Source organism: Daphnia pulex, chromosome 6 (assembly GCF_021134715.1).
Source record: "Daphnia pulex isolate KAP4 chromosome 6, ASM2113471v1".
NCBI classification, from domain to species: domain Eukaryota; kingdom Metazoa; phylum Arthropoda; class Branchiopoda; order Diplostraca; family Daphniidae; genus Daphnia; species Daphnia pulex.
The window spans coordinates 5,100,313-5,116,854 of record NC_060022.1 but is presented as its reverse complement, the minus strand read 5'-3'; the positions used below and the strand labels follow the sequence as shown (position 1 = coordinate 5,116,854).

At 42.1% G+C, this 16,542-nt stretch overlaps 1 protein-coding gene and 1 long non-coding RNA gene across 2 annotated transcripts; one reads left to right on the top strand and one right to left on the bottom strand.

Moving 5' to 3' along the window:
• Positions 1-6,569: 6,569 nt before the first annotated feature.
• On the bottom strand, positions 6,570-7,579 carry LOC124196052. Its single transcript, XR_006875552.1, has 4 exons — positions 7,335-7,579; positions 7,151-7,240; positions 6,941-7,074; positions 6,570-6,782 (listed from the first exon to the last, which is right to left on the bottom strand). It is a non-coding gene; the product is annotated as an uncharacterized LOC124196052 (long non-coding RNA).
• Positions 7,580-8,507: 928 nt separating this feature from the next.
• On the top strand, positions 8,508-16,243 carry LOC124196051. The gene is made up of 3 exons (XM_046590842.1): positions 8,508-9,064; positions 9,957-10,066; positions 10,612-16,243. Exon 3 carries the CDS (start codon positions 10,893-10,895, stop codon positions 16,071-16,073), a length of 5,181 nt encoding a protein of 1,726 aa, XP_046446798.1. The 5' UTR covers positions 8,508-9,064; positions 9,957-10,066; positions 10,612-10,892; the 3' UTR covers positions 16,074-16,243.
• The last annotated feature ends 299 nt before the right edge of the window (positions 16,244-16,542 follow it).

Genomic DNA, 16,542 nt, shown 5'->3' with positions numbered 1-16,542 from the left:
CCACCCACCCACCACCCGCTCGAAGGGAAGAAAAAAGAACAAAAAGTGCCGTTGCTTATCAACCCACCACCACCCGTAGCCTCAAGGGGTTCCATACTCGGGGAACCTCAACAATCAACGAGAGAGACGAACGAACGTGAAGAAACCTAGCGGATAGTTTCTTCAAGTCAAAAGAAGAGATGATGATGCGTTTTCTTCTACTCTCTTGCAGCAGACGAAACCATCTTTTTCAGGGTCTCCATTTTGTTTCTGCAGACGAAAACCAGAGAGAGAAATTCACACAAAACGTTTGGGCTCCTTCAAGGCCTAAAGAATCAAGTCAAGTCGTTTCTATTCAGAAAAGAAAAACCTTGGAATTTCAGCAGTTTGCTAAAATAAATAATAATTTCAGAATTTTTTGGCCGAGTCTCAAAAAAATCTAGAAAAAACGATCCCGAGCGCGTCAGATCCCGCAGTTCTCCTAATCTCTGTCGGGTGAACGACACAAGGTCGCCTAATAAATCAGGAGCTCCTGACGCATTTTTGTGTTTATCAAAATGGCCTAGACACGAAATGAGCCAAAAAAGAAACAAAAATGTTTGAATCAATTTTGACGTTGTGTGTCACGATCGTCGCCCTTTCAGTTTTTTTCTCTTCCGGGCGAATGGAAGAAAAAGAAGAAGATGGTGAAAAAGTGCAGGGAAGAAGAAGAAGAAGAAAAACTTGAATACAAGACACACAGGTGGTGGCCGATAACACAAAGAAAAAGAAAAGATGGGGGCCTGTGTGTGTGCGTGAGCTCCTCTCCGGGCGGTGGGTGGGATTTTTGACCGTGAAGGAGCTGCCTGCCAGCCCGTTGGGCGAAAGTGGTCTCACTCCCATCCCAACCCAACCACCCACCACCCGTTTTTATTTTATTTTTTTTTCAAAGTCGAGTCTTGCCATTGGTTCTCCTTCCACGACTGTGGCAATGGAATCTCATAGAAGAAGTCGATGCACGGACTCGGCCGCTATAAGTTCTTTTTCTTTTTTAACTCTCTCGTCGGAATTTTTCTGGTTGTCGTCAATTGAAAGTCCAGGAAACTGGAAAAAATAAAATAAAACGGCGCTTTATTTTAGTTGGATAATCTTCTTCTTGTGTAAAAATCCAGTCCACCGTTGTTTTTATTTCGTGAGCAGACGATGACACCAGCAGGACAGTGCAATATCGGTGTCAAGGTTCGATTAATCGATCATAAACAAATTTCGCAATTTATTCGCTAAATTGACTTTCGATGCGTGACCCGATGGCCTACAGAATATCGACACAAATCGGCAAAATTGGCAAATCGCCATTTTCTTATTATTTCGGCGGGGGATTTAAACCAACTAAAAAATAAAACAATATTTTCTGTTATTCAAAAAAAAAGAAAGCTGTAATGATACACACACACATAGCAGGTAAAAAGAAGAACTCGTTCTAGGTCTGGGTCATCCTCCCCGAAATGACATGCACATAATAACGGTCAACTTCTTCTTTTTTTTTTCCTTTTTTTAAAAAATATATATTTTTTCCTACTAGGTTATACAACCGAAAAAAAAGGGAAGATGCATAGTAGAACCTATAATAATAACTATAGAGGTCTATACAGTTACTATACTACGGTTCATTTTCGTTTTTTTCTCCCACTTTCTTTCGGTCCCCTTCAACTTTCTTTTTTTCAGCTCGTAACCTCGGCGTCTACTACTAGGCCTATCGTCCTTTTTTCTACCCTAGCGGCAACTGGGAAAAAATGAGGGTAAAAGAAGAGTGTATATTTTCACTTGGGTTAGAATCCGGAATTGAGGTCGCTGGTTACGTTATTTCGTTTTTTTTTTACAGGGTCTATGATGGTCGGCCTATATTTTTTGGGGTCTTAACTAGGCCTCGGTGAAAGTTTCCATCTTTTTTGAGATGACATTGGAATTTTTGTTTCTATCCGAGTAGTTAATAATTTGAAACTGATTTACACAATTTGGCTTGTGTCTTGCGGGCACTAAGTTATATTCATGAATAAGACGCAATCCGTCTTATATACATTTCCAAGTATAGGCTTTTGGCTGGGTGTGATAGTTCACTGGTAATCGCATGTTGTAAATTATATTATATATACTATGTCCGGGTCTATTGCTAGTTTTTTGTTTGCCCAACGTCCTTGCACATTGGAACACATAGAGATTTTTGAAAATAGATAGGGGCCCTCTCTTGGTTTCCTTATATTAGCAATGATAATTCACCTTTTGCTCACAGCGCGCAGCAGTTTTTCTGCACACTGATTCCAGAAATGTTCGTTTCCAACTAAATCAAAAGGTATATACTATCAAAACCGGTTCGGAGAATTGCCATAGTCAAAAAGAACAACGGCAATCTGTTGTGTGCATACGGAATTGACATTTTTGCTATATAGTTACCGTAAAATAGCGCGCAATCAACCAATGTTGGTTAATGTTATTCGTTTCTATGCTGCGCGCTTGTTACATATCAGTCCATCTGACATTGGCGTCTTTCTTCGCCAAAAAAGAGAGAGAATTGAATAGATTGAAATTATTCAATCAAAAAAAGGTTCTTTTGCATTCGTGACACACCGCCAACAAATGCAACCCAGTTCTTGTGTTACTCACTCGATATTCAATGCAGTGCGCCAATCACGATCAAATATAATCTACCTATACAGTAGTATACACACACTTGAAATCCTTGAAAACAAATCAACATTCAATCCAGTTTCAATTACAAAAGGGATAGCTAGAGTGAAGAGAAATAAAAGCATATATAATAACTGGACGACCAGGAAGTTTGCTGATGACTAAACGTCTAAATAAACTCTCTTGACCCCGTTGCTGCTGAGAGCTGACGGAAAAAAACTCGCTACAACAACTATGGGTCCTGTTTTTATGGCCAGTCGAAGGATCTCTGTTTTTATCTCGGCACGCTAATCCACCGTGTGCAAAACAGGTTTACATATTTGACTGTTTTTAAAAATATAAAACAAGAAATCGATTGGAATGGGTCCCCCCACACATCTGAAACTTGTAACATTTCCCTTATCGCTTTTTAAGGCAATTGTTTTTTGTATTAACTGTATTGATGGGAAATGCACTTCATAGGTAGTAGTAGTATATCCACGCCCATATTTTGAAACTTGCCCGTCATCGATACGAATAACTGCCGTGATTAATCAGCTGCTCCTGCGCGTTTAAATATGAAAATACATTGGCTCGGCCTTGATCATCAAGTAGTAGTAAGCTCTGAAGATATATAAATTATAAAATAAAAGAGAACGGCTTCCTAGTACGTTCCACTGATTTCGCTATCGTCGCTCTTTTGTTTTGATTCACCAGCATTGGTTGCTCCGGAGAGCGAACGGGTCTTTATTTTGTTTGCCGTCATTTTTCTCTTTTCGTTTCACTCGGTTATATTCTCTTTTTTCTATTATTTTGGTTGCCATACTCTTGATGAACTGGAACATTTTGTGAAGGTTAAAACACTTTTTTCTTTTGCTTTCCGTTTCCTCGACTTGTTTCTTTGATTCGACCAAAAAACTGTGGAGGGGGGGGGAGAGCAACTTACCGTACGCCAGGTGCCGCTACAACCAGGCAACAACAGGTAAAAGTGACTTGTATACACCCCAAACAAAAAAAAATAGAGGGGGGAAAATAATGTTAAGTATTAGACAGGTAGACTACACAAAAGTTGGGAAATGTTTTCTTTTCTTTTCCTATTCTTCGAGTGTTTTGAAGGGCGACCCTGAAAATGCGGAGGCATGAAAAAAAGGTAAAATGGAAACTTTCTCTTTGTATCGTCATCGCACCGAGTCGAGTCGACCTTTACAGTTTTTCCTTTTTCGAGTTTCTAGAAGAAGAAGAAGAAGAACCGTTTCGGGAAAAACGAAAAAAAAGGGAGAATGGAAAACCGCAACGAGGGACCCCCTTGTATATATATTATAGCAATTGTTGGTTATAGCATCACAACTTCTTAGCTATACGCTGGGGTGCGTACCGCGGGAATGAACTTTGAACTTCATCTCGGTCACGACATTTTCGGGTTGGCAATACTTTTGTTTTGTGTGAAACAAGTCGACGCCATCATCATCATCTCCAGCAGTGAGACACTGTGAAATCATTTTCCTTGTGCTTTTTTCTCATAAGTGATTAGAGCCTCTTCTCACGCAGCGCAGCAGCAATTATCGTCATCATATTTCCCAGTTTGATTGTAATTCCATTTGTCTTATAATATAATTATTTTTCGCTGTTGTAATAAGCAGCAACAGCAATCAAAATGTGTCGTGTTGCTGATGAATTCATCAACACTTTTCGATATTATTATTCTTTTTTTAATTAAAAAAAGTTAAAAAATGAAACGAGATTCATTTGTTCACGCCGAGACGAGTTCCACCACTTTTTCGACAAAAATTTTCGTTTTTTTTTTCTTTTGTTTGGAAAAATAAAAGAAAAAAAAGTTGTTTGGACGGCCACGGGAAAATTCAAGGCGAACATCACGATGGCCTTCGTGCTGCTCAGCCAATCGTGTTTGCAAAAAAAAAAGAAATGATTCTATAACAAAGGCTTTTTTCTTCTTTTTTTCCCAGTCGAAATAACCGCCGCAGACAAACTAACTATACAATTCCCCTCTCTCTCTGGCAGCAGCAGCAGCAGCATCTGCAAATGAATCACGATGACCGAACCATTTATCTTTTTGTCGACATTTTTCTTTCTTTCTCGTCCAGCCGGTTTGTTGCTGTTATTAGTGTATACTATACTATACCCCAACCATTGCAGCTCAAGGCTGTACAGTAATCTCTTTTTATGTGTATCATTTCACGCCGACTCACGGCGGCAAAAAGGATTTTTCGCCATCATCTTTCATTTTTCTTATTGTAGCTAGTTGAACTGCCTTTTCGGCTGGGTGTGTATCTCTACTCTACATGTATCAGCGTCTATAATGATGATGATCGAGAGCGTGTGTATATACATAATACACGCGCACACACACACAGAGTCTACCTCTTTGTATGGGTCTGCTGACCTTGGCATCGTTGAGACCAAAGTAGGAAGTGCAAAATTACTACTCCCATTTTCCATTCGAAATGTTTTGAACGCAATTTTTCTTTTTCGTCGTGCGGTTTAGTGGGGAATTCCGGGACCTTTTACACAACAAAAAAGAAAAGATAATTTCAATGGCGTTGCATATAATACCGCAAAGTGATTATCGGTCGGCCTTTGCGACAAAATAGACTTTCCATTTTTCTTCAAGGATTTATCAAAACCGACTGTAGAAAATTATCAAAATTATTTTATGATGGACAATTTTAAAAGAACAATTTTTGATTTAGGAGGGGGGAGGTTGAACTTGAACTTGGAATAAAATCAAAAGTTATTGTTGACGACCATATGGCGAATGTATGTGTGTGTAGCGCCCAAGGAGAATATAATAATAATCTCGACTGGAGATGATTGTTTTTTTTTCCTGAAGAGATTTTTTTTCTTTTTTATCTGATAGCAGCGCAGACGTCAGCGACAGATGGTCGTGCGTCTGAAAATTGTTGTGATGTCCAATGATGAGTCGCCGCTGCTGCTGCTGTGCTGTTTGAGGTTATTTCCGTACGTCGCTCTCTTGCTCCAACTGCCCCATGCTGCTGTCACACATTCATAATCATAACTTGTTCAAGCAGAGGGAGAGAGAAATGTATACACAACAGCCGGGCATAGCTATAGCTATACTACACGCAGTATATACAGGTGTTTGACGGACCGTACTATAAGAAAAGTCCAGAAACACATAGACAGTCATTTGGGGAGCTGGGCAACATATCCATCAGCTGCTGTTATTATTGGCTTCTTTTCTTTTTTTGGTCGCCCAGAAGACACTAATACAATAGGCGAATAACTATTCGACTAACGTGTAGACTGCTGGGCCACTTCCTCATTCTTAGTGCCGTGATTTCCCATCGGTCTAAACAAGAAGAAGAAGAAGAAGAAGAAGAAGAACTGGATGGCTTGTTTTTTTTTGCGGTAGACGATTACACGAAGAAGAAGAAAAAGCAACGGGAAAATATTCGACATTTTCGGTTGGAACGCGCGCGAGCCAAGAGTTAAATGAACCGGAAACACAACAGCGCCTTGTGCTGTGTACCAAACTACCTTTCAAGTGAATTTCATTTCATTTTAATGTATAAGATCGTCTGTTGTGTCTGTGTGGGAAGAACAACTATTTTCGATTCTGATACTTCCACTTTACCGCAACCGATATCAAAAACGAGTATATTTCCCTATTATTCGTTGGGTTGTCGTCAGCTGCTGCGTGACTCCCGTCTTCTATCCCGACAGAAAGAAAAAAAACAACCGTTCGTTTTGTCATTTCTTTTTTTTTGTTGAATTGAAATTAAATGACAAGATATCCGCCGGACACAATCCACCCCCCTTCTCTATGTACATCTAGCACAACCCCTTGACAATGAAATGAAATTATAGACACACAGCACACAGAAGAGAGGGAGAGTTTTTTGGATCGTGGAACCATAAACCTTGAAAAATTAATAGATCAGAAGAAACCCACACAGAACACACACACATGACGAATTATCATAACTGTATTAGCCGTCTGGATATCTAGTATACACACACCAAATTATATATATATACAGCTGGTATAGGCTGTAATATACTAGATCTAAAAGTAAAAAGAGATATAGCATTGTTCAGTTATAATTGAGGTTAGAAAGTGATGTCGTAATAATAAGGTCGTAGACATTGTCCCCCCTTGGTTATAACCATTCAGGAAACAACTGGAAACGGACAACAACACACATGTGAATCGAATGTAATAATATAATGGGCGGTGGTAGGCCGCAGCTGAAATAATGCTGGACGCAATATAGGCCTAAAAAAAACCAAGATCCAGCTCCGGCCAGTCCACACAACATAATGTCGACTATATAATTACCCAAAAGGAAATATAACAAGAAGAAAAAGTGGAATGAACCGGTGCCGAACGCACAAGTCACGCAGTGATTGACTCTCGCCTTCCGGCCAGACAAAAAAAAGATATCCAATATACTTTTTTTAATTGATAGCAGACTGAAATAATAATAATAGAAAAAGATGTAATCAACTTTGATATACTAACCGCAAGAGAAAAACCGAAATGAATCACCTTCGCTGTATAGCAGCAGCAGTCAGCAGGGAGAATGGGTTGCGCGGTTTGTGGTGCCGATGATGACACGACGACGGTCGGTCACGTCACCTGAAACAAAATAAAAAATGGTGGACGCGGGAGTAAGAGAACTGCGTGACTTTCTTTTCTTTTTTTTTGTTGTTCACACCGTTATTCAACTTACACTCTTCATCGGGTTTTTCCTCGACTGCTGCTGCTGCTGTTCACCGTCTGCTGCTGCTGCTGGTGGCGGGTTCCGCGTGAAAACGAGGAAAGTGCTGGAAAAAGAAGAAGAAGAAACCGACCGAAATGGTTTGACTCGGTTATAGCGGAACATGGCTCTTCTGCTGCTGCGCGGAGATAGTTAACTTTTATATGTACATGTTGCGGTTCACGCGCGCTATTTTCTTTTTCTCTTTCCGTGAGTCCCGGCGCGCACACACACACAAAAAGGCCATAATAGCTAATAATCATTTTCTTCGTCGTCGGTGTTCCTTCTGGTTGGTGCAGTGACCTTGAATTTACCTCTGTGTGAGTGTACAAGTACGTATAGGCTTGTATGTGTATTTCGTTAGACTCTTAGCAAATGTCGTCAGACTTTTTAGGATTTCCTTGAGGCGATTATTCCCGGTTCCGGTTGCCTACTAGCATAGGCCGATAATTATACATGTATAGCTAAAAATTCAATTTACCTATTAATGTTTGATTCAAGTTGATTTTTTTTAAATACATCTTTGGGGTGATTGAAATCTCTTGTCTATAAAACGGAAAGGGGAAAAAGGGGGCGGAGTTTGTTTGTGTATCTGTCTGTTTGTAAGTCCGTGTGAGCGCGCGCTGTGATTGGTCGTCCAGCTTACCGCCGGAGGCAATACGTCACCACCTCTATCCTACAAGGTTACCGCCGGAGGCTAGGCCGCTCTACCCTACAAATTCACCGCCGGAGGCCGTGTGGGATGGCTCTACCCTACAAATTTACCGCCGGAGGCCATGCGTGAATGTCCTCTGTCGTGCAAATTTACCGCCGGAGGCAATGCGTGAACATCTCTACCCTGGAAATTGACCGCCGGAGGCTAATGCATTCTTGCAGACGTTGCCCGATAGTAGTAGCTCTTGGTGTAGTGGCTATGGCTCTGGCTTCATGACGCGAAGAGGGGTGGTTCAAGTCAGCCTCCCGCCAACATCGTTTATCGTGTACATCGGCGTGACAGGGGATGTGTACGTGTTGCCAAGGATCGGTACCGACGAAATATCGTGATAAAAAATTTTTCACGCACGAAAAACACGATATTGACGCACAACAATAAAGTGGAATCGAAAATTGTAAATTTTTATTGGCAAGAAATGGTGTAGTGGTTATAGCACTGGCTTGGTAATATTGAGGTTTATGGTTCTAATCCCATTAAAGATTAATCTTTTTTAAGCATAAAATATTGTTTTGACCTATGATTTTGTTAGATATCACTCAGACAAGTCAAAATTTCACGAAAAAAATATTTTTCTTACTAAATTAAAAAGAAAAAGCATAGATTTAACAGAAAAAACACGGTGGCCATGCTTGACAATCTTTTCTCGACAGATTACCCGTAGTAGGCATTGCGTGAATATTCTCTATTATGAAAATTTACCGCCGGGTGATATGTGGCACAACTAAAACGGACGATATATCGTGAAACAATCAACATTTACGGAAACGAAAAGATTGGTGGCTCGAATTTCAGCAGAGACGAGCCATTTTTGGGCGCAGAAAGGGCTTCCAATAACGGAATGTGTGATAGCTAAAGCCTAACAGCTGATTCACATATTTTCGACGTTTATGATTGCGCACGTGCTTAACACTGCATCAACAAACTTTAATTTGTGTTCTTCAAGACTTTAGCCGACCCAAACTTCGTGCTGAAAGACTGCAGAAAATAGGTAACAATTTTTCTGCAAAATGTGTGCCATAGGGCAAATGTATAGATTAAGTTGTTTGTGTGCTGATTTTGAGAAAGCGTTCTCAAAATCAAAACATGCCACATTTGAGACCATGACTCATTTCATTCCAAATTTACTTTTCTTTAAGCCACTTTTCTTTTAAAAAAAAAAAAAAATTGTAAGGTTGAGACCGGTCTCTCAAATGTGGTTAAAATAGTCCATGTGTGCCAGTATGTAGAGACCGCTGTCTCACTTTATAGAAAATTAAAAGAATGAAACCGGTTACTTAGAATTAAGATCACAAGTGCATGTTTGATGCTTTGTTAAGATTACTTCCCTTAGTTTTTAGAAAATTGAGTGATTGACACCGGTCAATCAAATATTGGTAAAATAGGCTATGTGTGCCACTTTGTAGAGACCGATATCTCACTTTAGGTAGAATTGATAGAATGACACCGGTTTCTTAGAATTAAGATCACAAGTCCATGTTTTATGGTTTGTTAAGTTTCCTTCCTTTAGTTGTAAGAAAATTGATTGATTGACACCGGTCTATCAAATGTAGGAAAAGTAGCCTAAGTGTGGTAGTTTGTAGAGACCGATATCTCACTTTAGATAAAAATGAAAGATTAACACCGGTTTCTTCGAATTAAATTTACAAACCCATATTTGAGAGAGTTTACAGTTTCCTTCCCTTAGTTGTAAGAAAATTTAAAGTTTGAAACCGGTCCTTGACATTAAAGAAAATCAACATATGTTGGCCCATGTAAAAATTTTGAGAATCCGTTCCCTTAGTGTAGAGAAAATCTAATGGTTGGCCTTACACAAGCTCATATTTCTCAAACTGTATAAATATGAGTCATTTGCTTAACTAATTTCGCTATTTTCTCAATAGACTTCAAGAGGAAATCGACCACAAGGAATCCTCGCCATCTAGAATCTTCCCAGCACCCTTCTTCGGGTCTACAGGGAAAACCTTTCGTGCAAGAATATTACAGAAATTAGGTAACAACTTTTCTGCAATAAATGTGTGCCACATGGCAAATGTATACAGTAAGATGTTTGAGTGATGATTTTGAGAAAGCGTTCTCAAAATCTGAACATGACACATTTGAGACACTGTCATTAAATTTCATGTCATTTTGAGACTGCGTTTCCTTTTTACACAAAAAATTGAAAGATTGACACCGGTCTCTCAATTTTTGGTGAAAAGTAGTAAGATGTGTGAAAGTTTGTAGAGACCGATATCTTACTTTAGAAAAAAAGGAAACATTGACACAGGTTTCTTAGATTTCAGATAAGAAATTCATGTTTGATAGTTTGATCATTTTCTTTCTATTAGCTGTAAGAAATTTGGAAGTTTGAAAGCGGTCTCTGAAATTTCAGATAACAAAGAGATGTATCTCAACATTTTTAGAAACCGTTCCCTTTAAGTTATGAAAAGTGCTGGTTGATCCTTGATATTTACCAATTGTATGAATTTGTGTGATTTCTTACGTTACTTTCAAACACATTACTTAATTCATTTGTTTTCTATCATTTTTCTACAGATTTCAAAAGAAGACCATCGAGCCCTGGCAGCAGCCCAAACATCCCGTCCTCGGACGTGAGTATTTTTTAATTCATGTCTCATTTTCGAATACGTGTATAGTCTTAAGCTTTTGAAACTGCATAACGTGTAAAGCCCTCCAAAAAATCCCTTCCAAACTCCGTCCTTAGTCTTAAGCTTTTGAAACTGTATAACGTGTAAAGTCCTCCAAGACCCCAACACCTAAAAGCCCACCACTGAGAAGTAGGAATTTGCGTTGGTTAGGGTGTTTTGCGAGTAAGAATGGCACCGCGTCGTGCACTTACGGAAGAGGAAAAAGAAGAGAAGAATAGAAAGTTGCGAGAAAAGAGAGCACAGCAGGATCCGCAGGCGAAGGCAAAGAGATTAGAAGAGAATAGGGAAAGAGCGAAGTATGTTCGTGAACAGAAAAAGAGACAGGTAGACCAAGAAGAGGCGAATAAAGAAGAAGCAGAAAGAAAGAAGAAACTACGTCGTAGTCAAAGTACAGTAGATAGAGAGGCGAGACTTGAAGTTGAAGCCGAAAAACAAAGGAAGCGCCGAGAAAAAGAAACAGAGAATGCGAAGCAAGTCAGGCGAGAGCAGCAGTTGTTGCGGCAGATGATCCTTCGAGCCGAAGAAAATGAAGAAGAAAGGAGGGCAAGGCAGGAACAAGACAAAGAACGGCATCAAGTCCTGCGTGCTCAACAGACAGGAGAAGAAAGAATTGGAGTAGCAATAGAAGATAGATTGCGTCACCAACTGTATCTCAATGAAGAATCCCAGGAAGAAGCTGAAGTGCGAAGGGAATTAAATAGAGAACAGACGGTAACTTACAGAGCAACTGAGAACGAAGAGGAAGCGGAAGAACGTCGAGAAGATAGTCGAATTCGTATGGAACTTCTCCGTGAAGAAAGAGAGGAAAATGAAGAGCTGATGCGAGCCATGGATGCATTTGAGCATGCCGAAATGATCCCGATTGAAACTGAAGAAGAACGGTCCCATCGAGAAAAGATATTGGAAGAGCGCAACCGGGCCGGTGTTCCAAGGACTCATCGCGCAGCTTGCAAAAAGATTGAGTCTGAAGCCAACGTTCCAATCCACTACTGTGGAGAAATGAACTTGATTTGCGAGGAATGTGACGCCAAGCATTTCAAAGCAGAAAGGCCGCAAGACAAGAAATTTCAAAAATGTTGCAAAAAGGGAAAAGTCATTCTTCCACCTCCAAAAGAGTGCCCTGAACCTCTGGCAAAACTATTGCAGAACGATCATCCCAAAGCAAAACACTTTATGTCGAAAATCCGCAACTATAACAGCGCTCATGCCTTTGCTTCGATGGGAGCCAAAATGAACTCACCTCCCGGTCGTGGACCATACTGCTTCAGAATCCATGGCCAAGTGTATCACAACACGGCTGCCGTTGGTACTACTGATAATCCAAAGTACGCCGATCTCTACTTTATGGATGCGGCACAGGCCAGTAGTTACAGAGCGAATGTTGAAGCGAATGGAGGATGCTGTAGGGATCTGATGGAAGAATTGGACGAGATGTTGCGAGAAAACAATCCCTATGCAGCCATTTACAAGAAAATGCGGCAAGTTCTGGAAGAAGAGTACCTTAAAGCCGAAGCTGAAAATCGTCCTCATCAGTTTGTGGGCATGATCATCAGCAGTGATCGGAAAAATCTGGATCAGAGACGCTACAACAGCCCAACGACGGATGATATTGCCATCATTTTCAAGAGCGTCAACGGAGAGCCACCGGTAGACAGGGACATTCGAGGCCATCTAATTATTCCAAGCAGAGGCAGAAAATTCATCCAGATCAATCCCCAGAAACCAATGTGCGATCCAATGACTTATCCCTTGCTCTTCCCAAACGGTGAGGATGGTTGGCATTCAAATATGCCTTATACCACCACTACACGGAGAGAGAGAGAGGAAGCTGCAGCCATGGATGTTGACGAAGGTGAAGAGCAGCAAGTTTTAGACGAAGAAGAAGAACCTGATGCCGAAGAAGAAATTGAAGGGGATGATGACAACGATCCCCATCGATTGAACCGAGGCAGTGGAAAAAGGAAGAGAGTAACTCAGTGCGAATTCTACAGCTATCTCATATCCATTCGCAATTATTTCAACCAAGTGTTGGCCGGAGGACCACTCACACAGCAATGGATAGTAGATTCGTACGTGAAGATTGAAGCCAATCGTGTCAAGTACATTAGGGAACATCAAGCCGAGCTGCGAGTTGCCCAGTACGACGGACTCATGGACTATGTCGCTAATCGCGCAGAGAGAGAAAATAAGACGGTCGGCACAATTCATATTCTCCCCTCCAGTTTCATCGGCAGTCCAAGAGCCATGAAGCAAGCGTACCAAGATGCCATGTCAATTTGTAGCAAATTTGGCAAACCGACCTACTTTCTGACGTTCACCTGTAACCCAAAGTGGAAGGAGATAACGGCAAACATCCCCAACTACCTCACGGCTTCCGATCGGCCAGATATGGTAGCAAGAGTCTACAACCTAAAGAAGAACGAGTTGGTCCACGACATTGACAGGCGCCAAGTTTTGGGCTTCGCTTTGGCGAGGATTCATGTGATTGAATTTCAGAAACGCGGTCTTCCCCACGCTCACTTGCTTCTTTGGGTTGACAAACGTGACGTCCCAACGACAGGGGAAGACATTGACTTGACCATCTGCGCAGAAATACCAGACAAGAGAACCCATCCTCGCCTCTATGAAATTGTCATGTCCCACATGATTCATGGACCTTGCGGAGCAATCAACAAGAATTCCCCCTGTATGGACGGTGAAAAGTGCGCCAAAAAGTTTCCCAAGGCATTCTGTGAAGAAACTATGGTCAACGACAACGGCTACCCAACTTACAGGAGAAGAGACACCGGAGTGACGCATCGTTTGAAAAGAGGGCAATCAGACTTTGAAGTAGATAACCGTTGGGTCGTCCCTTATAACCCTTGGTTGTCACTCAAGTACGATTCGCACATTAACCTCGAATACTGCGCATCGATCGTCTGCATTAAGTACATCTGCAAATATGTTTACAAGGGTTACGACTGCGTGCAAACGGACAACAAAGTAGGAACGTACCAAGAGCAGCAAGAGGCAGGACCTGAAGGCGAAGTACCGGCAGTTGTCTACGACGAAATCACGAGCCATTTGGATGCCCGTTTTGTTAGTGCGCCTGAAGCCACCTGGCGAATCTTAAAGTTCCCTCTCACTGATCGTTCTCACTCCATTAGCCGACTGGCTGTTCATTTACCTGAAGGACAATCCGTCTTTTTTCAACCGGGTAACGAAGAGCAAGCAGTCATCAACGCCGCCACAAGAAACACTACTCTTACTGCCTATTTCAAGTTGAACGAGCAACAAGAAGGCGCCAGGCAGTATTTCTATCGGGAAATCCCCCATCACTACCTGTTTGACAAGAAACTGCAAAAGTGGAAGCCCAGAAAGAAGAGAGCGAAAATCATCGGCCGGATTTACACGGTGAGCGTCAAACAAGTTGAACGGTATTGCCTTCGAATGCTTCTTATCAATGTCAAGGGTGCAACAAGTTTCGAGCATTTACGGACCGTCGACGACATTGTCTATCCCACATTTAAAGCTGCAGCTATTGCATTGAATTTGCTAGAGGACGACAGAGCTTGGGAAAAGACGTTGGAAGAAGCGGCCACTTTCCAAATGCCTGTTCAGTTGAGGCAGCTCTTTGTCGACATTTGTCTCTATTGCAACCCGACCAACGCTCTGCAACTCTTTGAAATCAATCTTCCTCATCTCATGGAAGACTATGTCCGAATCGGTCATGAAGAAGAAGTTGCAAAGAACTTGGCGTTAAAGTGGATACAGGACAAGTTGCTTCTCAACAACCAACTGATGGAAAATTACTCTTTGCCAGTTCCCGATTTTCAGCTCATCAACCAGCTCATCCAAGCTCAGATTGCATCCGACAACGAAGTAGACACGCATGAAAAGCGATTGTTGGGGCAAATGATGTTGGCAAAACTCAACGAAGGTCAACGAGCAGCCTTTGACCAAATCATGGCCTCTATCCAAGACGCAAATCAGCCACGACTATTTTTCCTCGACGGCCCAGGCGGAACGGGCAAGACGTTCCTCTACAACACCCTCATCACCGTTCTCCAAGGTCAAGGGAAATCAGTCGTCGCAGTAGCTTCTACAGGCATCGCTTCCACTCTGCTGATCAATGGTTCAACGTACCACTCAAAGTACAAGTTATACCCTCCGATAACTGAAACCACAAGATCGAAAATTGAAGAAAGCAGCTTCAGTGCCAAGATAATCAGAGATGCAAGTCTAAACATCTCTGACGAAGCCACGCTGAAGTTGAACTACGCTCTCGACGGAATGAATCATCTCTTCCAAATGGTGGCCAAGAACCGAGATGATCCGTACGGCAATAAAGTGCTCCTGTTGGGTGGCGACTTTAGGCAGTGCTTACCAGTTGTTAGGCATGGAAACCGGGTGAAAATCGTCGAATCTACCATCAAAACCAACGAAACTTGGCCACTCTTCCGTCAACTTCGATTGGTACAGAACATGAGAACAACAGCTGGTAGTCAAGACTATGCCGATTGGCTTTTACAACTGGGAAACGGATCTTTGCCTTCGATACCGACCCTAAACGATCCAGAGCTCATTGAAATTCCGCAAGATTTTCTCCAGTTGCCGACACATTTGATTGACCACGTCTTTGGTCACCCGTCGCAACTCTTGAACCCAGAAGTGGCAGAAACAATTTCTTCAAGAGCTATTCTTTGCCCGAAAAATATTGATTGTCTCCGCATCAACAACACCATCGTTTCAAAAATGCCTGGTGCCATCAAAGTCTACAAGAGTATCGACACTATCGATTCGGAAGACCCCGGAGAAATTGCAGACTACCCCGCGGAAGTTCTCAACACCTTTGATGTCTCTGGCCTTCCTCCTCATGCACTACATCTCAAAGTTGGTGCCGTCGTCATCCTCCTCAAGAACATTGACACGCGCCAGGGACTCTGCAATGGAACAAGGCTCATCCTCAAAAACCTTACCGACAATCTGATTGTAGCAGAGATCGCTTCTGGAAAAAACAAAGGCGAATCCGTATTCCTCCCACGGATGTCCATGTCACCCACCGACTCTGACTTGCCATTCAAACTCAAAAGATTGCAGTTCCCTGTACTTTTGGCCTTTGCCATCACCATCAACAAGTCGCAGGGACAGACTTTCGATCGAGTTGGCATCTATCTCCCGGAACCCGTTTTCAGTCACGGTCAGCTCTACGTTGCATTCTCTCGAGCAACTTCCAGGGAAGGTGTCAAGGTTGTCGTTAAGGAAACAGACTACCACGGGAAACTACTGAGAAATCGTCCAGGCGCCACCGAAGAGGACAAACTTAGAGTATTCACCAGGAACATCGTCTACAGAGAAGTCTTGCTATAAGCAATCATCCAGACGCCACAAAAAAAATCAGAAAATTCACCAGAAACATCGCATACAAAGAAGTCTTGCTATAAGCAATCACAGCCCAAGTGAAAGACTAAATGACTAACTCTTTGTGAGGAAATAACTTCCGCCTCGGTCTACGGACTCAATAAGGAGCACGGGCAGGGCCTTGGGGGCAGTACCCAAGTGCGCTCAACCGTGAAAAAAAAATTCAAAAATAGCAAATTCAAACCTTGACACAACGACAACTCTATCCCAAAAAAATACAAACAACTGCCACTAACTTTGCCGATGCAAGCGGCCGCGGAGCGGATGCAGCGAGGATACCTCCAGCGTGACTCGAGCCCGCGGGGGTGGGGGCCCCGGAGGGGCACCCCCGCGGCCGCGAGAGGAGTGCTGGAGATACTCGCGGCTAAAGAGCGGAGCCCGCGCAGCATAGGTAACGTTGCCAAGCGAGATTTTTTTT